The sequence below is a fragment of the Ranitomeya variabilis genome, chromosome 4 (genome assembly GCF_051348905.1).
Source record: "Ranitomeya variabilis isolate aRanVar5 chromosome 4, aRanVar5.hap1, whole genome shotgun sequence".
In the NCBI taxonomy this organism is placed as follows: domain Eukaryota; kingdom Metazoa; phylum Chordata; class Amphibia; order Anura; family Dendrobatidae; genus Ranitomeya; species Ranitomeya variabilis.
In genome coordinates, this window is record NC_135235.1 from 765455740 (window position 1) to 765483293 (window position 27554).

The following is a 27554-nucleotide window of genomic DNA, read 5'->3' on the forward strand; positions in this document are numbered from 1 at the left end:
GGTATATGGGCACTGGACTATGGGATGGAGGATGTGTGATGGGTATATGGGCACGGGACTATGGGATGGAGGATGTGTGATGGGTATATGGGCACGGGACTATGGGATGGAGAATGTGTGATAGGTATATGGGCACGGGACTATGGGATGGAGGATGTGTGATGGGTATATGGGCACGGGACTATGGGATGGAGGATGTGTGATGGGTATATGGTCACTGGACTATGGGATGGAGGATGTGTGATGGGTATATGGGCACGGGACTATGGGATGGAGAATGTGTGATGGGTATATGGGCACGGGACTATGGGATGGAGGATGTGTGATGGGTATATGGGCACGGGACTATGGGATGGAGGATGTGTGATGGGTATATGGGCACGGGACTATGGGATGGAGGATGTGTGATGGGTATATGGGCACGGGACTATGGGATGGAGAATGTGTGATAGGTATATGGGCACGGGACTATGGGATGGAGGATGTGTGATGGGTATATGGGCACTGGACTATGGGAAGGAGGATGTGTGATGGGTATATGGGGATGGGACTATGGGATGGAGGATGTGTATGATGGGTATATGGGCACGGGACTATGGGATGGAGGATGTGTGATGGGTATATGGGCACTGGACTATGGGAAGGAGGATGTGTGATGGGTATATGGGCACTGGACTATGGGATGGAGGATGTGTGATGGGTATATGGGCACGGGACTATGGGATGGAGGATGTGTGATGGGTATATGGGCACGGGACTATGGGATGGAGGATGTGTGATGGGTATATGGGCACGGGACTATGGGATGGAGGATGTGTGATGGGTATATGGGCACGGGACTATGGGGTGGAGGATGTGTGATGGGTATATGGGCACGGGACTATGGGGTGGAGGATGTGTGATGGGTATATGGGCACAGGACTATGGGATGGAGGATGTGTGATGGGTATATGGGCACGGGACTATGGGATGATGTATGATGGGTATATGGGCACTGGACTATGGGATGGAGGATGTGTGATGGGTATATGGGCACGGGACTATGGGATGGAGGATGTGTGATGGGTATATGGGCACGGGACTATGGGATGATGTATGATGGGTATATGGGCACTGGACTATGGGATGGAGGATGTATGATGGGTATATGGGCACTGGACTATGGGATGGAGGATGTGTGATGGGTATATGGGCACGGGACTATGGGATGATGTATGATGGGTATATGGGCACTGGACTATGGGATGGAGGATGTGTGATGGGTATATGGGCACGGGACTATGGGATGGAGGATATGTATGATGAGTATATGGGCACTGGACTATGGGATGGAGGATGTGTGATGGGTATATGGGCACTGGACTATGGGATGGAGGATGTGTATGATGGGTATATGGGCACTGGACTATGGGATGGAGGATATGTATGATGGGTATATGGGCACTGGACTATGGGATGGAGGATATGTATGATGGGTATACGGGCACTGGACTATGGGATGGAGGATGTGTGATGATCTCCAGCTTCGACTACTGCAACATCCTTTTCTGCGGTCTCCCTGCTAAAACCCTTGCACCTCTCCAGTCCATCCTTAACTCTGCTGCCCGACTAATTCATCTCTGTCCTCGCTACTCCTCTGCTTCTCCCCTCTGCAAATCTCTTCACTGGCTCCCATTCCCTCTTGCCTTGTCCATGTGTGGTTTGGTCCAGTAGCCCATTTATGCTCAAATTATTCTGGTTCGTCGACATCTGACGCGGACCTTGTTAATCCAGGTGACGTCTGAGCCGGCATGACTCTCTTTGCTCGTGACACTCATGTTTATTGAGGTAGGCACCATAGTATTATGGACCACTACTGGTATATTATGTCCAACAGGGCAGAGCCAGGATTTGATCCCCAGTCTCCCACATTGGTGGCTGTGATTTTACTATTGTGCATTGTGTACTATTGGCAGAGACGTCTGCCTGCAATCTCTCTGCCCTTCGCGACTCATTTCCGGTTCCGGCCCTCTGCATACCTCGCGCGCGTATCTGACCATGCTAAAAGGTATTTAAACTGACATTGATTGCTTTCTCTGCACCTTCCCCTGAAGAAGCCGTCCATGTAACGGCGACACGCGTAGGGTTCGTCCCCACGCTGATCCCTGCCTGTTTTTTCTTCCCCCGGTGGTAGCCCTCTGTCTATCTGGGTTTTGACACATGGCTGCACCTAGGTCTTTATCGGCACCGTATTGAAGTTATCTTTACGCTTACAGACCATGGTGCAACGTTCTTTTGCACATGATTGGGCATATGGTCTTGGCTGACATTGCTGCGCCCATTGTCAATTTGTGGCATAACATTCTTATGCACATCAGAATTTCTCTGGCATACAGGTAGATTATATATAACATTGTACTGTGTACTCAGTTACCCAGAGGGGTCTTCTGTTTATCTCTGGTGCATACATATGGCTTTATATCTTCAACCCCGGGGGCTTATCAGCTATTTGTGTCATAAGAGGACACGTGGTATATGGTTATTGTATTTTATATCATATGTTGTCATATTATAAAAAGCCTATAATAGATATGCATTTTCTTGACCTCTGTCATGTTTGGCGGGATCATCTTGGGGATTGTGGGAATTTTTAGATGTTGTTAATTGTTTCTTCAATAAAAGTTTGCCCTTTTATATTTATATTCAGTAGTGGTGTGCGTATTTTGGAGTGGTCTTTTTCTCTTTTTGCTTTGTCATGTTACATTACCACTCTTCTGCACCCCTTCATTTTGGATCTGTGCAATAGTAGTGCGCCAGTGTCTGCTTTATGGTGCTGTGATTTTACTAAATGCGGCACATGTACAGGTCCTTCTCAAAAAATTAGCATATAGTGTTAAATTTCATTATTTACCATAATGTAATGATTACAATTAAACTTTCATATATTATAGATTCATTATCCACCAACTGAAATTTGTCAGGTCTTTTATTGTTTTAATACTGATGATTTTGGCATACAACTCCTGATAACCCAAAAAACCTGTCTCAATAAATTAGCATATTTCACCCGTCCAATCAAATAAAAGTGTTTTTTAATAACAAACAAAAAAACCATCAAATAATAATGTTCAGTTATGCACTCAATACTTGGTCGGGAATCCTTTGGCAGAAATGACTGCTTCAATGCGGCGTGGCATGGAGGCAATCAGCCTGTGACACTGCTGAGATGTTATGGAGGCCCAGGATGCTTCAATAGCGGCCTTAAGCTCATCCAGAGTGTTGGGTCTTGCGTCTCTCAACTTTCTCTTCACAATATCCCACAGATTCTCTATGGGGTTCAGGTCAGGAGAGTTGGCAGGCCAATTGAGCACAGTAATACCATGGTCAGTAAACCATTTACCAGTGTGGTGTGGAAACATCCAGAGCCACCGTGCACAGGCGTGTGCAGGAAATGGGCTACAGGTGCCGCATTCCCCAGGTAAAGCCACTTTTGAACCATAAACAGCGGCAGAAGCGCCTGACCTGGGCTACAGAGAAGCAGCACTGGACTGTTGCTAAGTGGTCCCAAGTACTTTTTTCTGATGAAAGCAAATTTTGCATGTCATTCGGAAATCAAGGTGCCAGAGTCTGGAGGAAGACTGGGGAGAAGGAAATGCCAAAATGCCTGAAGTCCAGTGTCAAGTACCCACAGTCAGTGATGGTGTGGGGTGCCATGTCAGCTGCTGGTGTTGGTCCACTGTGTTTCATCAAGGGCAGGGTCAATGCAGCTAGCTATCAGGAGATTTTGGAGCACTTCATGCTTCCATCGGCTGAAATGCTTTATGGAGATGAAGATTTCATTTTTTCAGCACGACCTGGCACCTGCTCACAGTGCCAAAACCACTGGTAAATGGTGGCAGGCCAAGAAAAACATCAGAAAGGCAGAGAAGAAGAATGGTGAGATCAGTCAAGGACAATCCTCAGACCATCTCCAGAGAGCTGCAGCATCAACTTGCTGCAGATGGTGTCACTGTGCATCGGTCAACTATACAACGTACTTTGCACAAGGAGAAGCTGTATGGGAGAGTGATGCGAAAGAAGCCGTTTCTGCAAGCACGCCACAAACAGAGTCGGCTGAGGTATGCAAAAGCACATTTGGAGAAGCCAATTTCTTTTTGGAAGGAGGTCCTGTGGACTGATGAAACCAAGATTGAGTTGTTTGGTCATACAAAAAGGCGTTATGCATGGCGGCAAAAAAACACAGTGCGATGTATAGTTGACCGATGCACAGTGACACCATCTGCAGCAAGTTGATGCTGCAGCTCTCTGGAGGTGGTCTGAGGACTGTCCTTGACTGATCTCACCATTCTTCTTCTATGCCTTTTTGATGTTTTTCTTGGCCTGCCACTTCTGGCCTTAACAAGAACTGTACCTGTGTTCTTCCATTTCCTTACTATGTTCCTCACAGTGGAAATTGATAGGGTAAATCTCTGAGACAGCTTTTTGTATCCTTCCCCTGAACAACTATGTTGAATAATCTTTATTTTCAGATCATTTGACAGTTGTTTTGAGGAGCCCATGATGCCACTCGTCAGAGGAGATTCAAACAGGAGAACAACTTGCAAGTGGCCACTTTAAGTAGCTTTTCTCATGATTGCATACACCTGGCTATGAAGTTCAAAGCTCAATGATGTTACAAAACCAAAAAAAGTGCTTTAGTAAGTCAGTACAAAGTAGGTAGGAGTATTTTAAACAAGAAAATGATATGGGTGCCCATACTTATGCACCTGTCAAATTTTGTTTGAATGCAGATTGCACATTTTCTGTTAGTACAATAAACCTCATTTCAAGGCAGAAACATTACTGTGTCCAACAGTTATTAGATATATGAAACAAATAGCTGTTGAAAAAAACAAAACAATTTTTATAAAACATTAAGCTTAAGATTAATAGGGGTGCCCAAACTTTTTCATATGACTGTATTTAGGCCACAGACAACAAGCAGTTTCCTCCTCGGAGTCGGCAGCTGAATATGTTTCTCATAGACTCATCTTCCATAACGCTAATTCTCGTCTCATTTACCGACCCTGGAATCGGCATTAGCAATAGTGCAGGAGATATTCATTACACGCGACATGAGAAATAACTACTTCATGATGAGGACGACATCTTCATCTTCTACTGCGGCTCTAGAAACATATTTGGCCAGAGTCGGTCACTGACTCCATCACCACCGGCCGTCTATATGAAGGTTTCCCGTCTTCCCCGCACTGTAATCTTCTATCACTTTAGATCTCAGCTCCGATTCACACACAGGAGTTTCTTTATAGCCTAGGAAAGGGGTAATACCCATGGAGCTTTCCAGGCTATTAATATCAGCTCACAACTGTATACTTAGCCTTTAGTGGCTATTAAAATCGGGGACTCCTCTAAAAAAGTGACGTAGGGTGCACCTATATTTAATAACCAGCAAAGGCTATGCAGACAGTTGCGGGTTGATATTAATAGCCTAGGAAGAGGCCATGGATACTGCACCCCCCAGGCTAAAAATATCAGCTTTCAGCCACCCAGAAAAGTCACATCTCTAAGATGCACCAATTCTGGCATTTAGCCTCTCTCTTCCTACTTGCCCTTTAGCTGAAATTATTATGATGGGAAGGAGAGGGTGACAAATACCACACCCCACCAAGCCCTGTCAATTCATAGGCATCATAGCAACCAAGTGGGATGATACACTCCTGCCTATCCAACTATCGTATGGTAAATATCTCATAGATCCTGGGTTCATTAGTATTTGCACCAAGAAGGAGGCTAAGTGAGTATTTATTAATTAACTGTTGGTGGTCGGAGGTAGTCAGTGAGGTGCATGGTTCCATATTGTGCATGTAGGGGGCAGTACTGTGGGAACATTAGAAAGTGGGGGGATGGCAGTACTGTGGGGACATTATACTGTGTGTGAGCGGGATGCCAGTCCTGTGGAAACATTATCCTGTGTCTGTGGGAAGCCACTATTGAGGGAACAAAATACTGTGTGTGGTGGGATGATGGTACTGTAGGAACATTATACTGTGTGGGAAGGTATAGTGGTACTGTAGGAACATTATACTCTGTGGGGGGCGTATAGTGGTACTGTAGGAACATTATACTGTGTGGGGGTATAGCAGTACTGTGAGAACATTATACTGTGTGTGAGGGTATGGCGGTACTGTAGGAACATTATACTGTGTGTGGGAGTATGGCGGTACTATGAGAACATTATACAGTGTGTGGGGGTATGGCGGTACGATGAGAACATTATACTGTGTGTGGGGGTATGGCGGTACGATGAGAACATTATACTGTGTGTGGGGGTATAGCGGTACTATGAAAACATTATACAGTCTGTGGGGGAATTGGGGTACTATGAGAAGATTATACTGTGTGTGGGGGTATGGCGGTACTATGAGAACATTATACTGTGTGGGGGTATGGCAGATTTTATTCACATGATATGGAGCTGTCCTATCATCCTTCAATATTGGAAAGAAGTTACCTCATTACTTTCATCCATAATATTGGCTCCTGTACCTCTTGAGCCATTAATTTGTTTATTTGGGGTATGGGATGAGGAGACTTGGGGTCATCACGTTGCGATTTTTTTAGGGGAGTCACTTTTTATGGCAAGGAAGGTGGTGGCAATGCGGTGGATGGGGGGTTCGTGCCCCTCCCTCAGAGCCTGGATTGAGTTGGTAAATTCAGTTATCCCGTACGAACGTACACTATATCAAAATAGAGGATGCCCAGGTAAATTTGAGAAAATTTGGGGCGGCTGGAACTCCTTTCACCTCACTTTATAAACTTGTAGTTGATTGCGTTAGTGCAAAGTGTCAAATCTCTCTAGATGTTATGCAGAGGAGGGTGCGGGTTTATTGTTAGGCGGCAGAAAAGTAGTTAGTAGGATATAGTTGTAGTTATGGTTTAATGACAATAAATTTTCATGACTCCACGTTAGATTTGCATGGTTCGAATGGAGTAAAGGATATGTTAAACGCACATTGTGATATTCAGTCATGCATACAATGTACATGTTCCATATTGAATGTAATACTAATGAGCATAAATATGTATATTGTATTGTTTTACTTTATGGTTAATAAACGAATTAAAAAAAAAAAAAAAAATGTTTCACGGATCCGTACATTCCTCAACCAAGAATCTGCAAAAACCCTAGTCCATGCCCTCATTATCTCTCGCCTTGACTACTGCAACCTCCTGCTCTGTGGCCTCCCCTCGAACACTCTCGCACCCCTCCAATCTATTCTAAACTCCTCGGCCTGACTAATCCACCTGTCACCCGGCTATTCCCCGGCATCTCCCCTCTGTCAATCCCTTCACTGGCTCCACATTACCCAGAGACTCCAGTACAAAACCCTAACCATGACGTACAAAGCCATCCACAACCTGTCGCCTCCATACATCTGTGACCTCGTCTCCCGGTACTTACCTACACGCAACCTCCGATCCTCACAAGATCTCCTTCTCTACTCCCCTCTTATCTCCTCTTCCCACAATCGTATACAAGATTTCTCGCGCGTATCACCCCTACTCTGGAACCCTCTACCACAACATATCAGACTCTCGCCTACCATCGAAACCTTCAAAAAGAGCCTGAAGACCCACCTCTTCCGACAAGCCTACAACCTGCAGTAACCACCGATCGACCAAACCGCTGCATGACCAGCTCTACCCTTGCCTACTGTATTCTCACCCATCCCTTGTAGATTGTGAGCCTTCGCGGGCAGGGTCCTCTCTCCTCCTGTACCAGTTATGACTTGTATTGTTTAACATTATTGTACTTGTTTTTATTATACCAAGCAAAAAAAGCGGTCACACCTTAAAGGTAGCCACAACGAAGAGATCCAGATTAAAGGGAATTTAAGGCTTTTATTGGAAAAAATTATAAGAAATGCATAAATGCTCTAGCACCAGAACATAAGGTGGAAAGCTGGATATTGTACACCATTAAATAATGATAAATGCAAAGTAGTAACTATATAACTCACTACTGCCCTCTAGCTGCCTAAGCATGCTCATAATACAGAAAAAATCCTAGTGCATACACATCCAGACATTGTAATGATATCTACCTGCAGTCAGCACAGCGTTCCACCTCACCCCAACGCGCGTTTCGCAATAAGCTTCTCCCGGGGTTGTTTTTATTATGTATACCAATCCTTACAAGTAAAGCGCCATGGAATAAATGGCGCTATAATAATAAATAATAATAATAGATCGATAGATATTATCTATCTATAAATCTATCATCTATCTCATTCCATCTATCTATTCTATCTATCATATATACATATATCTATCTCATTCCTTCTATCTATAGATAGATAGAACGAATGGGATAGATAGAGGGAATGAGATAGATATATCTATTCATATATCTATCCATCTATAGATATCTCTATGGATAAATATATATGTATAGATAAATATATCTATGGATAGATGTAGATAGATATATGGATAGATATATCTACAGTATAGACCAAAAGTTTGGACACAGCTTCTCATTTAAAGATTTTTCTGTATTTTCATGACTATGAAAATTGTAAATTCACACTGAAGATATCAAAACTATGAATTAACACATGTGGAATTATATACTTAACAATAAAGTGTGAAACAACTGAAAATATGTCTTATATTCTAGGTTCTTCAAAAGTAGCCACCTTTTGCTTTGATGAATGCTTTGCACACTCTTGGCATTCTCTTGATGAGCTTCAAGAGGTAGTCACCGGAAATGGTCTTCCAACAATCTTGAAGGAGTTCCCAGAGATGCTTAGCACTTGTTGGCCCTTTTGCCTTCACTCTGCGTTCCAGCTCACCCCAAACATCTCGATTGAGTTCAGGTCTGGTGACTGTGGAGGCCAGGTCATCTGGCGTAGCACCCCATCACTCTCCTTCTTGGTCAAATAGCCCTTACACAGCCTGGAGGTGTGTTTGGGGTCATTGTAATGTTGAAAAATAAATGATGGTCCAACTAAACGCAAACCGGATGGAATAGCATGCTGCTGCAAGAGGCTGTGGTAGCCATGCAGGTTCAGTATGCCTTCAATTTTGAATAAATCCCCAACAGTGTCACCAGCAAAGCACTTCCACATCATTACACCTACTCCTCCATGCTTCACGGTGGGAACCATACATGTAGAGTCCATCCGTTCACCTTTTCTGCATCGCACAAAGACAGGGTGGTTGGAACCAAAGATCTCAAATTTGGACTCATCAGACCAAAGCACAGATTTCCACTGGTCTAATGTCCACATTCCTTGTGTTCTTTAGCACAAACAAGTCTTTTCTGCTTGTTGCCTGTCCTTAGCAGTGGTCTCCTATGTTATGATCCGGTGACCTTGGAGCAGCATGAGACTTTCTCTGGAGAAGTGGAATCTGTACTGACCGCAAACCCTGAACTTAACACCGCAACTAGAAGTAGCCGTGGGGTGTACCTAACACATCCTAGACACCTCGACACAGCCGGAGGACTAAATACCCCTATAGATGGAAATGGGAATTCTATCTTGCCTCAGAGCAGAGCCCCAAAGGATAGGCAGCCCCCCACAAATATTGACTGTGAGTATAAGAGTAAAAACACACGCAGGCAGAAAAACAGGATTTAGCAAAAGAGGCACCTCTAGCTAAATAGTAAGGATAGGACAGAGTACTAAGCGGTCAGTATTAAAACCCTAAAAATACCACAGCCGATAAAACAAAAATTCCACATCTAACTAAAGACATGGAATGTATATCTGCATCTCCTGAGAATCCAACATGACTGAAGAAATCCAAACACAGTCTAAGCTGGACAAGAAAAAACAATGAATAGCTCTGAATTGTAAAGCACACAGCATATGTGATTAAGAAAAATAAACCAGACACTTTTGTTGGCTGAATTGGCAGCAGGGCAGGAGGAACCAGACAGAGATGCAAAACCTCCAAGAACAATGGACAACTGGCAAGGACTAATGAATCCTGCACCCTTAAATATCCCAGTCAGAGCTGCAATCAGCAGAGACACCTGCCCAAGATTGCAACCCAGGGACAACTGCATTACCACCAACAACCACCGGAGGGAACCCAAGAGCAGAACTCACAACAGTACCCCCTCATTGAGGAGGGGTCACCGAACCCTCACCAGATCCCCCAGGCCGATCAGGACGAGCCAGATGAAAGGCACGGACCAAATCAGCAGCATGGACATCAGAGGCAAAAACCCAAGAATTATCCTCCTGGCCATAACCCTTTCATTTGACAAGGTACTGAAGCCTCCGCCTCGAAAAGCGAGAATCCAAAATCTTCTCAACCACATACTCCAACTCCCCATCAACCAACACAGGGGCCGGAGGATCAACGGAGGGAACAACGGGCACCACATATTTCTGCAATAAAGATCTATGGAAGACATTATGGATAGCAAAAGAGGCCGGAAGGGCCAATCGAAAAGACACCGGATTAATAATCTCAGAAATCCTATAAGGACCAATAAACCGAGGCTTAAACTTGGGGGAAGAAACCTTCATAGGAACATGACGGGAAGACAACCAGACCAGATCCCCAACCCGAAGCCGGGAACCAACACACCGACGACGGTTAGCAAAACGTTGAGCCTCCTCCTGAGACAACACCAAATTGTCTACCACATGAGCCCAAATCTGCTGCAACCTGTCAACCACAGAATCCACACCAGGACAGTCAGAAGGCTCAACCTGCCCCGAAGAAAAACGAGGATGAAAACCAAAATTACAAAAGAAGGGCGAAACCAAGGTAGCTGAACTAGCCCGATTATTAAGGGCAAACTCGGCCAATGGCAAGAAAGCCACCCAATCATCCTGATCAGCAGACACAAAGCATCTCAAATAAGTTTCCAAAGTCTGATTAGTTCGCTCGGTCTGGCCATTTGTCTGAAGATGAAATGCGGAAGAAAAAGACAAATCAATGCCCAGCCTAGCACAAAAGGCCCGCCAAAACCTAGAAACAAACTGGGAACCTCTGTCGGACACAATATTCTCCGGAATACCATGCAAACGAACCACATGCTGAAAAAACAAAGGAACCAAATCAGAAGAGGAAGGCAATTTAGGCAAAGGCACCAAATGAACTATCTTAGAGAACCGGTCACAAACAACCCAGATAACAGACATCTTCTGGGAAACCGGAAGATCCGAAATAAAATCCATAGAAATATGCGTCCAGGGCCTCTCAGGGACCGGAAAATGCAAAAGCAACCCACTAGCAAGGGAACAACAAGGCTTGGCCCGCGCACAAGTCCCACGGGACTGCACAAAAGAACGCACATCCCGTGACAAAGAAGGCCACCAAAAGGACCTACCAACCAAATCTCTGGTACCCAAAATACCAGGATGGCCAGCCAACACGGAACAATGAATCTCAGAAATCACTATACTAGTCCATCTATCAGGAACAGTTTCCCCACTGGACAGCGGTCAGGTTTGTCAGCCTGAAATTCCTGAAGAACCCGTCGTAAATCAGGGGAAATGGCAGAAAGGACCACCCCTTCTTTCAGAATGCCGACCGGTTCAAGGACCTCAGGAGAATCAGGCAAAAAACTCCTAGAGAGGGCATCAGCCTTAATATTCTTAGAAACCGGAAGATACGAGACCAAAAAATCAAAACGGGAAAAAAACAAGGACCATCGAGCCTGTCTAGGATTCAGCCGTCTGGCAGACTCGAGGTAAATCAGATTTTTATGATCGGTCAAGACCACAATACGGTGCTTAGCTCCCTCAAGCCAATGTCGCCACTCCTCAAACGCCCACTTCATAGCCAACAACTCCCGATTGCCGACTTCATAATTGCGTTCAGCAGGCGAAAACTTACGGGAAAAGAAGGCACACTGTTTCATCAAGGAACCAGCAGGATCCCTCTAAAACAAAACGGCCCCTGCCCCAATCTCAGAAGCGTCAACCTCAACCTGAAACGGAAGAGAAACATCCGGTTGACGCAACACCGGGGCAGAAGTAAATCGGCGTTTAAGCTCCTGAAAGGCAGAGACAGCCGCAGAGGATCAATTCGTCACATCAGCTTCTTGATTCTTGGTCAGTCATACTACATTATGCATTGATCTTATCAATCTGCTTCTTATTTGGTTTTACTTCTACTCTCTCACAACTCGCCCGCCCTTTAACACATTCTGTGCACTCTCTCTATATCCACCCCTCCCTTCTCCCCTCTCCCATGTATAACTCTGAGGCTCTACTGACATTTCTTACCCACTCCAAACCATCCAATACCTCCATGCAGCACTCAAAACGTTCATACAAATCATTCCACCACGTGCTCTTTGTTTTTTTCTCCTTTTACTAGTTATAGGTGACATCTCCCCCAACCCTGGGCCTCCCTCCACCAGCATACATTACTCTCCTGCAGCTACATATAGAAACCCTGCTAATCTTATTAACATTCAGTGCATGCCTTCTCCTACTGCTTTCCACTGTGCTCTCTGGAATTAACGGTCTGTGTGTAACAAACTAACTTACATTCACAATTTTTTCCTCTCTAACTCCCTTAACATTCTGGCTATTACAGAAACCTAGATCCAGCATTCAGACACCACCGCCGCTGCAGCTCTCTTGTTTGGTGGGCTGAAATTTTCACATACCACCATATCTGAGGACAGGGTGGAGGTGTTGGCTTGCTCCTTTCATCACAATGTGCTATCCAGGTCATCCCCCCGGTTCCCTCACTTACATTTCCTTCCTTTGAAGTCCACGCCATCAGACTCTTTAAGCTCTTCTTGCGAGTGGCGGTTGTTTATCGCCCTCCAGGCTCCCCCCGCCAGTTTCTAGACCACTTTGCCACCTGGCTTACTATAATTCTATCCTGTGACATCCCCACCCTCATCATGGGAGACTTTAACATCCCCATGAATGATCCCCTCTCCCAATCTGCCTCTCATCTTCTTTCTCTAACTTCTTCATTCGGCCTCTCACAGTTTACTAATTCTCCTACGCATGAGGACGGAAATACTCTGGACCTGGTTTTCTCCCGTCCCGGATCGCTGCACGACTTTACTAACTCCTCTTTCCCGCTCTCAGGCCACAACCTTCTTTCCTTCTCTGTCAAGAATTGTCTCCTCACCCAGGACACCCCCACTTACCACACTTATCGGAATACACGTTCCATTAATACCTAGCAGCTTATGGACAATCTCCACACATCTTTAGCCCCCATCTCCTCGCTCTCCTGTCCAGACTTAGCATTGTCACACTTCAATAATACACTGAAGAATGCCCTAGATGAAGCGGCAACTTCTACACGCAGAAAGGCCTGACACAGACAGTGGTAGACCTGGCACACTATGCAAACACACTTTCTTCAGCATTGCGCAAGGTGTGCAGAGCGGCAGTGGAGAAAATCTCTCTTAGCAGAAGACTTCATCAACTATAAGTTCATGCTCAAAACCTATAACTCTGCCCTTCATCTGGCCAAACAATCCTACTTTACCACCGTCATCGCATCACTATCCAACAACCCAAAACGACTTTTTGAAACCTTAAACTCCCTCCTGAAACCTAAAGTACAGGCCCCCATCACCAACCTCAGCGGTGAGGATCTGGCCACTTATTTCCTAGAAAAAATCAACCACATCCATCAGGATATCTCAGCGCAATCTCCTCAGTGCATGGATCCCCTTCCCTGCCGCACCTCAAGCTCACTAGACATCTTTGAGCCTGTTTCAGAAGATAAAGTTTCCAAGCTCCTCGCTTCTGCTCCGCCTATAACCTGCAACAGTGACCCCATTCCTTCACATCTCCTGCAGTCCCTCTCACCAGTGGTCACCACTCACCTGACTAAAATATTTAACCTCTCTCTTTCTTCAGGTATCTTTCCCTCCTCATTTAAACATGACATCATAACCCCAGGCCGATCAGGGCGAGCCAAGTGAAAGGCACAAACCAAATCGACGGCATGGACATCGGAGGCAACAACCCAAGAATTATCCTCCTGGCCATAACCCTTCCACTTGACAAGACACTGAAGCCTCCGCCTCGAAAAACGAGAATCCAACATTTTCTACACCACATATTCCAACTCCCCCTCAACCAACACCGGGGCAGGAGGCTCAACCGAGGGAACAACGGGCACCACATACCTCCGCAACAAAGATCTATGGAAAACATTATGGATGGCAAAAGAGGCTGGAAGGGCCAAACGAAAAGACATTGGATTGATAGTCTCAGAAATCTTATAAGGACCAATAAACCGAGGCTTGAACTTAGGGGAAGAAACCTTCATAGGAACATGACGAGAAGATAACCAGACTAAATCCCCGACCCGAAGCCGGGGACCAACACACCGACGGCGGTTAGCAAAACGTTGAGCCTTTTCCTGAGACAACGTCAAATTGTCTACCACATGAGTCCAAATCTGCTGTAATCTGTCCACCACAGAATACACACCAGGACAATCAGAAGGCTCCACCTGCCCCGAAGAAAAACGAGGATGAAAACCAAAATTACAAAAGAAAGGCGAAACCAAAGTAGCCGAACTAGCCCGATTATTAAGGGTAAACTCGGCCAACGGCAAGAAAGCCACCCAATCATCCTGATCAGCAGACACAAAGCATCTCAAATAGGTTTCCAAGGTCTGATTAGTTCGCTCAGTTTGGCCATTTGTCTGAGGATGGAACGCCGAAGAAAAAGACAAATCAATGCCCATCCTAGCACAAAAGGCCCGCCAAAACCTAGAAACAAACTGGGAACCCCTGTCAGACACAATATTCTCCGGAATGCCATGCAAACGAAACACATGCTGAAAAAACAATGGAACCAAATCAGAGGAGGAAGGCAATTTAGGCAAAGGTACCAAATGGACCATTTTAGAGAACCGGTCACAAACCACCCAGATAACAGACATTTTCTGGGAAACAGGAAGATCCGAAATAAAATCCATGGAATTATGTGTCCAGGGCCTCTCAGGGACCGGCAAAGTCAAAAGCAACCCACTAGCGCGGGAACAGCAAGGCTTGGCCCGGGCACAAGTCCCACAGGACTGCACAAAAGAACGCACATCCCGCGACAAGGAAGGCCACCAAAAGGACCTTGCAACCAAATCTCTGGTACCAAAAATCCCAGGATGACCAGCCAACACTGAAGAATGAACCTCAGAAATTACCTTACTAGTCCATCTATCAGGGACAAACAGCTTCCCCACTGGACAGCGGTCAGGTTTATCAGCCTGAAATTCCTGAAGCACCCGCCGCAAATCAGGGGAGATGGCAGAAAGAATCACCCCTTCCGTTAGAATGCCAACCGGCTCAAGGACTCCAGGAGAATCAGGCAAAAAACTCCTAGAGAGGGCATCAGCCTTAACATTCTTAGATCCCGGAAGATACGAGACCACAAAATCAAAACGGGAGAAAAACAGGGACCATCGAGCCTGTCTAGGGTTCAGCCGCTTGGCCGACTCGAGATAAATCAGATTCTTGTGATCAGTCAAGACCACAACGCGGTGCTTGGCTCCCTCAAGCCAATGTCGCCACTCCTCAAATGCCCACTTCATAGCCAACAACTCCCGATTGCCAACGTCATAATTGCGCTCCGCAGGCGAAAACTTTCTGGAAAAAAAGGCACACGGTTTCATCAAAGAACCATCAGAATTCCTCTGAGACAAAACGGCCCCTGCCCTAATCTGAGAAGCGTCAACCTCAACCTGAAAAGGAAGAGAAACATCCGGCTGACGCAACACAAGGGCAGAAGTAAATCGGCGTTTAAGCTCCTGAAAGGCCTCAACCGCCGCAGAGGACCAATTCGTCACATCAGCGCCTTTCTTCGTCAAATCGGTCAGGGGCTTAACCACACTGGAAAAGTTGGCAATGAAACGGCGATAAAAATTAGCAAAGCCCAAAAATTTCTGAAGGCTCTTCACCGATGTGGGTTGAATCCAGTCATGAATGGCTTGGACCTTAACAGGATCCATTTCTATAGACGAGGGAGAAAAAATAAAACCCAAAAAAGAGATCTTCTGAACTCCAAATAGGCACTTAGACCCCTTCACAAATAAAGCATTATCACGAAGGATCTGGAATACCATCCTGACCTGTTTCACATGAGACTCCCAATCATCGGAAAAAATCAAAATATCATCCAAATACACAATCATGAATTTATCAAGATAATTGCGGAAAATATCATGCATGAAGGACTGAAATACAGAAGGCGCATTAGAAAGCTCGAAAGGCATCACAAGATATTCAAAATGGCCTTCGGGCGTATTAATGCAGTTTTCCATTTGTCACCCTGTTTAATACGAACAAGATTATATGCCCCTCGAAGGTCAATCTTAGTAAACCAACTAGCCCCCTTAATCCGAGCAAACAAATCAGAAAGCAAAGGTAAAGGGTATTGGAATTTGAGCGTGATCTCATTAAGAAGGCGATAATCAATACAGGGTCTCAAGGAGCCATCCTTCTTGGCAACAAAAAAGAATCCCACTCCCAATGGTGACGAAGACGGCCGAATATGCCTCTTTTCCAAAGACTCCTTGACATAACTCCGCATGGCGGCATGCTCTGGCACAGACAGATTGAAAAGTCGGCCCTTAGGGAACTTACAGCCAGGAATCAAGTTAATAGCACAATCACAGTCCCTATGTGGAGGAAGGGAAGTGGACTTGGGCTCATCAAATACATCCAGGAAATCCGACAAAAACTCAGGGACTTCAGAAGAGGGGGAGGAGGAAATTGACATCAAAGGAACGTCACAATGTACCCCTTGACAACCCCAACTTCACAGACATAGATTTCCAATCCAGCACCGGATTATGTTCCTGTAACCATGGAAAACCCAGTACAACAACATCATGCAAGTTATGCAACACCAGAAAACGGCAATCTTCCTGATGTGCTGGAGCCATGCACATGGTCAGCTGAGTCCAATACTGAGGTTTATTCTTGGCCAACGGTGTAGCATCAATGCCCCTCAAAGGAATAGGGCTCTGCAAAGGCTGCAAGGAAAAACCACAGCGCCTGGCGAATTCCAAGTCCATTAACTTCAGGGCGGCGCCTGAATCCACAAATGCCATGACAGAAAAGAACGATAATGAGCAAATCAGGGTCACAGATAAGAGAAATTTAGGCTGTACAGTACTGATGGTAACAGACCTAGCGACCCTCTTAGTATGCTTAGGGCAATCAGAAATAACATGGGCAGAATCACCACAGTAAAAACACAGCTTATTCTGACATCTGAATCCCTGCCGTTCTGCTCTAGTCAAAATCCTATCACATTGCATAGGCTCAGGACTCCGCTCAGAGGACACTGCCATATGGTGCACAACTTTGCGCTCGCGCAGGCGCCGATCAATCTGAATGGCTAGAGACATAGATTCGCTCAAACCAGCGGGTGTGGGGAACCCCACCATAACATCTTTAAGGGCTTCAGAAAGACCCTTTCTGAAAATTGCTGCCAGAGCATCCTCATTCCATTTAGTGAGTACAGACCATTTTCTAAATTTCTGGCAGTATAATTCTGCCGCTTCCTGACCCTGACACAGGGCCAACAAGGTTTTTTCTGCATGATCCACAGAATTAGGTTCGTCATACAATAATCCGAGCGCTTGAAAAAATGCGTCTACATTAAGCAATGCCGGATTCCCTGATTCAAGGGAGAATGCCCAGTCCTGAGGGTCACCACGCAGCAGAGAGATGACAATCTTAACCTGCTGAATGGGATCACCAGAGGAACGGGGTTTCAGAGCAAAAAACAATTTGCAGTTATTTTTAAAGTTCAAAAACTTAGATCTGTCCCCAAAAAAACAAATCAGGAGTAGGAATTTTAGGGTCTAAAGCCGGAGTCTGGACAACATAATCTTGGATACTCTGTACTCTTGCAGCAAGTTGATCCACACGAGAAAACAAACCCTGAACATCCATGCCAGCGCCAAAATCCTGAACCACCCAGAGATTAAGAGGAAAAAAAGACAAAACAGACTGCAAAAAAAAAAAAATGGCTCAGAACTTTTTTTTCCTTCTTTTGAGATGCATTTAATTCATTTTTGGCCAGTTGTACTGTTATTAACTGGTGGTTTAGGAGCAACATGGGACGAGCTCTGGAGGAGGTGGTACCTGTACTAACCGCAGTTCCTGAGCTTATCACAACACTAGAAGTAGCCGTGGGATGTTCCTGTCACTCCCTAGACACCTCGTCACAGCCGGAGGACTAACTACCCCTAAAGATGGAAACAGGAAAGCTATCTTGCCTCAGAGAAAATCCCCAAAGGATAGGACAGCCCCCCACAAATATTGACTGTGAGTGGAGAGGGAAATGACATACGCAGAATGAAATCAGAATGTAGCAAAGGAGGCCAGTCTAGCTAAATAGATAGAACAGGACAGAATACTATGCGGTCAGTATAAAATAACTAGAAAAATCCACCACAGAGTATACAAAAATCTCCACACCTGACTAAAGGTGTGGAGGGTAAATCTGCTTCCCAGAGCTTCCAGCTAACTGAATAAATCCATATTGACAAGCTGGACAAGAAAAAACATAGAAAGAGCTGAACGATTAAGTCCACAATATGTGGACAGCAAAAGAACAAGCAAGGACTTATCTTTGCTGAACTGGTCAGAATATCAGGGAAATCCAAGCAGAGATGTGACTCCAAGCAGGAACCATTGAGCACTGGCCCAGGCTGAAGGATAGAGCCAGGATAAATAGCCGAGCCAGAAAGACGATCAGTGGAAGCAGCTGCTGACTGCTAAATCCAAGGAGCAGCAGTTCCACTCAAAACCACCTGTGGGAGCCCAAGAGCAGAACTCACAAAAGTGCCACTTACAACCACCGGAGGGAGCCCAAGAGCGGAATTCACAACACCCGACCTATTCAAGCGCGCTTTAAAAACCCATCTCTTCAAACAAGCCTACCACATCAACTACTCAGTAAACTAACTTTGCCCTGTTCCCTCCTTCCAAATATTACTTTGAATCTGCACCCTACTATTCATCTGTCTCCACACCCTCCATACACATGATAACTGCACTTGATACTTGACTATTGCACTTAAACACACGGGCCGATGACCGGATCATGCAGCTTTATATGAAAATCCCTATTTATTATAATTGCCAGACCTGAAATAACAAGCACTTTTCACCTATTGTGTCCCCCCATTTCCTTGTAGATTGTAAGCTTGCGAGCAGGGACCTCACCCCTAATGTCACTGTTTAAATTGTCTTAACTTGTACTGAATTTATTGTTTGTACATGTCCCCGCTTAATTGTAAAGTGCTGCGGAATATGTTGGCGCTATATAAATATAAATTATTATTATTATTATTATTATTATTATTGTCCTGCCATCTCCACCGTTCTCATTACACAAGTATAAAACATATAATACTGGTGGATAAAACAAGACTGAGCACAAGACCTTCACCGGCGTCTACACATCATAGGGGAGATCTCCTGACACCTTCTCTCCATCTACCTGATGATCCTGAGGAGCACTGGGATCTTCTTGGTTACAGTCCTGTGGAAGAAGAGGACGGGGACATCTCTCTGGTGTTGTCCTCTTACTGGACAGATCTGGAGGAAACACATACAGGGAGTGAATTCATTCTTTACATACAGATAATTATAGGCCGTGTGTATTTAGTCCTGTCTATTACCTGGAGATGTGAGGGGCTGGGGAACCTCCATTATGACGTTCTTGTACAGATCTCTGTGTCCTTCTAAATACTCCCACTCCTCCATGGAGAAATAGACGGCGACATCCTGACACCTTATAGGAACCTGACACATACAATGATACCGTCATCCCCCTGATCCCTTCATAGTGTTACTGTATAATGTCCCAGCATTCCCAGCAGTGTCACCTCTCCAGTCAGCAGCTCAATCATCTTGTAGGTGAGTTCTAGGATCTTCTGGTCATTGATGTCCTCATGGATCAGGGGGTGAGGTGGAGGCCCCGTGATTGGGCTCAGGGGTCTTCCCCATCCCTCAGACACAGGGTCCTGACAGTGATCACTAGAGGTCTTCTTCACCACTGTGTAATCCTGGTAATGGAGAGACACATTAATAAATCTCACTACAGACATTTCCAGAGTCCTCACCTCTCCAGTTCTGTCCATCTGTTATTCCCATAGATAAGAATGATGTAATGTGACGTCATCAGAATCTCTCACCTCTCCAGTAAGCCGGAAGAGGATCTCTAGGGTGAGGTGTAATATCCTCTCCGCCATCTTGTCTCTGTCCATATCCATCTTTGATGGGTAAATCAGGACAATTCTCTTTTGTAGAAGATCTTCACTGAGAGGATCCGATATTGTAGAGACCTGAATGAGAAGATGAGCCGATGTAACATCATAAGAATCCTGTGTAATAATACAATTACTGGAGATAATAAGGGAAACATATGAGGAGATTTATTATTTTACAGTATTTAGTTTCCTTCTTTACATCTACTAATAAAACCTATATATTTAGGCCACAGACAACAAGCAGTTTCCTCCTCGGAGTCGGCAGCTGAATACGTTTCTCATAGACTCATCTTCCATAACGCTAATTCTCGTCTCATTTACCGACCCTGGAATCGGCATTAGCAATACTGCAGGAGATATTCATTACACGCGACATGAGAAATAACTACTTCATGATGAGGACGACATCTTCATCTTCTACTACGGCTCTAGAAACATATTTGGCCAGAGTCGGTCACTGACTCCATCACCACCGGCCGTCTATATGAAGGTTTCCCGTCTTCCCCGCACTGTAATCTTCTATCACGTTAGATGTCAGCTCTGATTCACACACAGGAGTTTCTTTATAGCCTAGGAAGGGGGTAATACCCATGGAGCTTTCCAGGCTATTAATATCAGCTCACAACTGTATACTTAGCCTTTAGTGGCTATTAAAATCGGGGACTCCCCTAAAAAAGTGACGTAGGGTGCACCTATATTTAATAACCAGCAAAGGCTATGCAGACAGTTGCGGGTTGATATTAATAGCCTAGGAAGAGGCCATGGATACTGCACCCCCCAGGCTAAAAATATCAGCTTTCAGCTGCCCGGAAAAGGCACATCTCTAAGATGCACCAATTCTGGCATTTAGCCTCTCTCTTCCTACTTGCCCTTTAGCTGAAATTATTATGATGGGAAGGAGAGGGTGACCAATACCACACCCCACCGAGCCCTGTCAATTCATAGGCATCATAGCAACCAAGTGGGATGATACACTCCTGCCTATCCAACTATCGTATGGTAAATATCTCATAGATCCTGGGTTCATTAGTATTTGCACCAAGAAGGAGGCTAAGTGAGTATTTATTAATTAACTGTCGGTGGTCGGAGGTAGTCAGTGAGGTGGATGGTTCCATATTGTGCATGTAGGGGGCAGTACTGTGGGAACATTAGAAAGTGGGGGGATGGCAGTACTGTGGGGACATTATACTGTGTGTGAGGGGGATGCCAGTCCTGTGGAAACATTATCCTGTGTCTGTGGGAAGCCACTATTGTGGGAACAAAATACTGTGTGTGGTGGGATGATGGTACTGTAGGAACATTATACTGTGTGGGAAGGTATAGTGGTACTGTAGGAACATTATACTGTGTGGGGGTATGGCAGTACTGTGAGAACATTATACTGTGTGTGAGGGTATGGCGGTACTGTAGGAACATTATACTGTGTGTGGGGGTATGGCGGTACTGTAGGAACATTATACTGTGTGTGGGGGTATGGCGGTACTGTAGGAACATTATACTGTGTGGGGGTATGGCGGTACTGTAGGAACATTATACTGTGTGGGGGCATGGCGGTACTGTAGGAACATTATACTGTGTGGGGGTATGGCGGTACTGTAGGAACATTATACTGTGTGGGGGTATGGCAGTACTGTAGGAACATTATACTGTGTGTGGGGGTATGGCGGTACTATGAGAACTTTGCACTGTGTGTGGGGGTATGGAGGTACTATGAGAACATTATACTGTGTGGGGGGTATCGCAGCTGGTATTGGTAAAAGTAGTTTTTTACACCGAATGGTTGACTTGTGTTGTGCAATGCGGTCTCGGATATGCTGGGTAGTCTCACCAACATATCCGAGACCGCATGGACACTTAATGAGATAAATAACGAATGTGGAATCACAGCTAAAAAAAACGTGAATCGGAAATCTCTTGCCTGATCTGGGGTGAGTAAACGTATCACCCCTCGTGATGTTAGAGCATTGGACGCAATGCAAACATGGAAATGTTCCCTTACGTGCTGTGGCCAAGAATGTTTGTCTTGGAGCCAATTTAGAACTGCCAATATCGGCTGAAACCAAAAGATTACGAAGATTCGGGAGTTTCTTATGACATATGAGTGGGGCTACTTGGAATTCAGAAATAATAGGATAAGATAGCCCCAAAAGGGGCCAATGTTTATGTATCAGACCATGAAAGATGGGCATAAATGGATGATAGGTATTAACAAAGGCCATCCTACTTGCTCTTGGTTGTGCTCTAGTAGACAATGGACTTTCCACGGGAAAATCTAGAAGGGAGTCAGGATACCCTCGATTACGAAATTTGGATGCCATCTCATTCAGTCTTACAGTCCGTAAGGAGGGGTCAGACACAATCCTATTAATCCTACTATATTGTGATCTTGGAAGAGACCGCTTAATGTGGCGAGGGTGACAGCTAGTGAAAAAAAGCAGACTATTTTTATCAGTGGATTTGACAAAAAGGTCAGTGGATAAAGTCCTGTCTTCATTAATGGTGACCATGGTATCTAAAAAGGAGATAGATTTTTGGTCATGTTGTATAGAAAAGGTCAATTTGTCAACAGATGTATTGATGGACTGATAGAAGGACATAAGTGAATCCAGGTCCCCACTCCATATCAAAAAAATATCGTCGATGTATCTCTTCCAAAGTGGGCAAAACTGTTGGAAGAGTACATGTGTATAAACGAATTTGGATTCAAAATCAGCCATAAAGATATTGGCATAGGGGGGCGCTACGTTACTCCCCATTGCAGTGCCATTAAGTTGAATAAAATATTCATCCTCAAATAAAAAGAAGTTTTTTGTCAGAATCAGTGTCAATAACGACCCACAAAATTCCTTCAAATCTGGGTGGAACTCTGTATTCTCATTCAAAAAAGTCTCCACAGCCTGGATACCACTCACATTGTTAGTATACAAACTATTCACATCTAGTGTTACTAAATAACATTCAACAGGTACTATGTTAAGACCACGAATGGCAGACAAAAAATGTGAAGTATCCTGCAGAAAAGAGGGAATAAGACCTAATAATGGAGATAAAATCTTTTCTAGTACCATAGCAAGAGGAGAAAGCAAAGAACCAGTGGAGGCCACTATTGGTCTTCCCGGAGGACGTGTGAGATTTTTGTGAATCTTGGGCAACGTGTAGAGGACGGGGCAGATATGGTATGGATTAACAAGGAATTCGCCTAATTTATTATCAATAACCCCTAATGAACAAAACCGATGAGACAACAACCGAATTTCCTTGGTGATATCAGACGTGGGATCATGAGTGATACGAAGGTAGGTATCAGAGTCACTTAATTGGGAACGAATCTCATTGACATAATATTGTCTATCCATGACCACTACCGCCCCGCCTTTATCGGCAGGTTTAACTACCAATTGTTTATTCGACCGTAAGCTATCAATGGCGCCCTTCTCCGCTCTGGATATATTACTCCTGATATGAAGGTGACCCTGTTGAATCTCTGTTAATTTGTGACGTACATCATTTTTGACAAGAGAAATAAATGTCTCGACAGGATGATAAGTCCTAGGAGGAGAAAAAGTGCTACGCTGAGTCAAATTTTATTTCCTAAGGGAAAGAGTGGTATTATCAATAGCATTATCAATAGTATTGTCAGTAGCAACAGTAGATGATGGTAGTGATGGAATAGTGCTGGAGAAGTGTACCTTTAGACGAAGAGATCTGAAGAATCTATTAAGTTCTTGGTCTAGGGTGAAATCATTAAATGGAGGAGTTGGGCAGAATGACAAACCTTTTTGTAGAACATAAAGTTCCATAGAAGAAAGGACAAAAGATGAAATATTATAAACAAGCTGTTCACTTGATACCTGAGAACGGGTCTGCATCCGTGTAGGTAAGGACTCAGACCTGGAAGGATACTGTCTATTGCCCTTGTTCCTGGAGCTCCGTCCTCGTCCCTGGTATGAACGAAATGAAGAACGGGAACCATCACTCTCAGAGCCAGATGAATAGGAGGAGTTCCACCATCTAGAAGGTCTTCTTTCAGCAGCTCCCGAATTTTTATTAGTCCACCGGTATACTTCACCTCATTGGTAATCATCCGAATCACGAGTAAATTTAAGTCTCTTACGTTCTTGCAATTGTGATTGAAATTCACCCATCGCTTTTTCAGTTTGAATTTTAATCTTATTGAACTCCTCCTGTGATAAAGTGTTACGAAGTTGTGATTCAATACTTGCAATCTCATTTTCAATAATCGGGATTTCTTTGTGTAAATAGTCAACTGTCAGGAGAATAAGGTCCATGGAACACTTGTTTAAGATAGCTTCAAATTTCTCACAAAAGTCCGTTTTTTCAGAAAAAAGGGTAGGTCTGAGAGAAACGCGAAGACCCCTTGGTATGCGCTGAACCTTATGATATAGTGCAGTTGTAATGCAGTCTTTTGTCTATAAATTCTATCAAGATCACGGGTTTTTAGTTGATCAGTCGAAGTATGCAAAAATTGGCTCGGTATATTAACCTGAGCTAGAATAGATTCCGCTTCTGATTGATTATAAGATAACATATTCAATGACATTGTCAGTAATAAGATAACCCCAAAATCACGAACAACAATGAAAGATCAGGGGGATCTTAGCCCAAGTATAGCAGAGTACTCTGGAAAATAGCTATATATCAATAGACTAATCCGAGGACTCTTTTCAGTAGAATCAAAGTTAAATTTATTTAAGTCACAACCAGTCATACAGAGTGCCAACGTTTCGGCAAAAAGCCTTTATCAAGGCATTTATCTATAAAAAATAATAAATGAAAATCAATACAAATCTTTGCAGAAAAATAACAATAAAGACAGGTTGTGTACATATAACAGAAAATAAATCTATAACCAAATGGATATATTAGATAACATATATCATAAACCATACACCATAGACAAAAGTGGAATAAGGGCATGTCCTAAATACAGAAAAAATGACTGGTTGTGACTTAAATAAATTTAACTTTGATTCTACTGAAAAGAGTCCTCGGATTAGTCTATTGGTACTATGATAACATTATACTGTGTGTGGGGGTATGGCGGTACTATGAGAACATTATACTGTGTGGGGGGTATGGCGGTACTATGAGAACATTATACTGTGTGTGGGGGTATGGCGGTACTATGAGAACATTATACTGTGTGGGGGGGTATGGCGGTACTATGAGAACATTATACTGTGTGGGGGGGTATGGCGGTACTATGAGAACATTATACTGTGTGTGGGGGTATGGCGGTACTATGAGAACATTATACTGTGTGGGGGGGTATGGCGGTACTATGAGAACATTATACTGTGTGTGGGGGTATGGCGGTACTATGAGAACATTATACTGTGTGGGTGTATGGCGGTACTATGAGAACATTATACTGTGTGGGGGGGTATGGCGGTACTATGAGAACATTATACTGTGTGGGGGGGTATGGCGGTACTATGAGAACATTATACTGTGTGGGGGGGTATGGCGGTACTATGAGAACATTATACTGTGTGGGGGGGTATGGCGGTACTATGAGAACATTATACTGTGTGGGGGTATAGCGGTACTATGAGAACATTATACTGTGTGGGGGGGTATGGCGGTACTATGAGAACATTATACTGTGTGGGGCTATGGTGGTACTATGAGAACATTATACTGTGTGTGGGGGTATGGCGGTACTATGAGAAGATTATACTGTGTGTGGTGGGATGATGGTACTGTGGGAACTTTATACTGTGTGGGGGTATGGCGGTACTATGAGAACATTACACTGTGTGAGCGGCATCATATATATTACATAAGGAGTGTAATAAGGAGAGTCATAAAAAAGCCTCCTCAGGGCTGTGCTGCATTTGTACAGACTGCTATCTGCCGTCCAGACGGGACCATGTGACACCAATGGGAAGAGGGAGGGTTTCCGGAGGGAAGAGTCTAGAGGGTGCACCTGGTCAGGAGACCTTGATGGCGCAGTTACTGATATTATAAAGGCCGGAGCCCCAAAGGCAGAACAGATTTGGCGCCAACAAAGGAAAGGGGTGCGGGGAAGACTCTGAGGTACCAGCTCCTGGTAAAGTGCCCGAGGCAGCTGGGTGTGGGGCAGAACCTGCTTACAGGGCATAATGGGGGCATTACACTGTGTGGGGCCAAGAAAGGGGCCCTGTACTAGGAGAACACTCCGCTCCTCACTTCCTGTCCTCCATAGTTGGCTCGTATGTATCTATTACAGGAAACAGAACAACAACGTTATGGTTCTTATAAAGGGGCAACAACAACCCCAGAAGAGTCTCCTCCGTGCAGAAGGGGTTAATGTCCCCGGCTGCGCTCAGTACTGGGGAATCTCCACATACCTCCACCTGCAGAGCCGCACTCCACAGATATGGCTGCTCTGTGCGCACAGGACCTGTGATGAGGTCACAGGGGAGGAGTCAGGGGTCACGTGATCCGCAGTGAAGACGCTACATGGAGACTTCTCCTCAGTCAGTGACATTCCCGCCATTATTCGGCCTCACTACTGGCACAATCACCTCGCGCCGCCTTTTCTACACAATGTTCTGTGTGGAATGTAACGTGTGATTTCTCTGGAGACAAATAGACCCCACACATGAGGGAATTATCACCGGTTACCGGACGTCTAGTATATGGCGGCATATGATTGTGCTATCGCCTCCACACCGGGGGCTAAAAGGCCGAAATCTCGCTTATTTACCCCCTTCCAGTGTCCGGCTAAGGGTCATATACGGCCATGCTCCTCTCCAGTCGCTGTGGGGTTTGGTAATAGGATGGAGGGCGGCGTCCATGCTTGGACTTCAGAGAGAGTAATAAAATCACAGCTCACCTTCCCTGTCCTTCACCCCTTACACCTGACCTGTTTAGCCAATTACCTGGAGATAAATGGTTTTACAGACTTACCGTGAGAGGGGCATATAACCTTATACGTATCGCCATGGTGACGGATGGAAGACCGCACACAATACTCCTGAGGGGCAGAGTGAACATTTGATGCTGCCATTCGGGGTAACCAATAGTCCGGCAGTATGTGAAAATGTCATTAATTATATATTTTTCTCACCAGGCTCGGACTGGCCCACCGGAGAACCGGAGGATTCTCCAGTGGGCCCAGGCACTGACACCTGCTGGCATACTGGCCAGCAGCTGCCTAGGGCCCCCACTGCTCCAGGGGTCCCTTGCCAGTGACTATAGGGCCCATGAGTCAAGGGGGCCGCCCTGTGCCAGTAGCAGCAGCTGGAGACAGGATCCTGTCCCCGCTGCTAAAGCCAAATGAATATTCACGCTTCCCCATGTCCCTATGGGCGTGGAGAGGCATG

The 27554-nt window shown here is 44.9% G+C and overlaps 1 protein-coding gene across 1 annotated transcript in view; it reads right to left on the bottom strand.

Moving 5' to 3' along the window:
* The window catches only part of LOC143768288 (uncharacterized), a 67264-nt gene extending 40549 nt beyond the window's left edge, over positions 1-26715 (bottom strand). Inside the window, exons 1-5 of the mRNA XM_077256982.1 lie at positions 26577-26715; positions 20149-20298; positions 19840-20019; positions 19633-19756; positions 19452-19549 (exon numbers count right to left, since the gene is read on the bottom strand). Coding sequence (XP_077113097.1) covers positions 19452-19549; positions 19633-19756; positions 19840-20019; positions 20149-20226 — 480 coding nt within the window. The 5' untranslated portion in view covers positions 20227-20298; positions 26577-26715. The remainder of the gene's footprint in view (positions 1-19451; positions 19550-19632; positions 19757-19839; positions 20020-20148; positions 20299-26576) is intronic.
* Between the last annotated feature and the right edge of the window lie 839 nt (positions 26716-27554).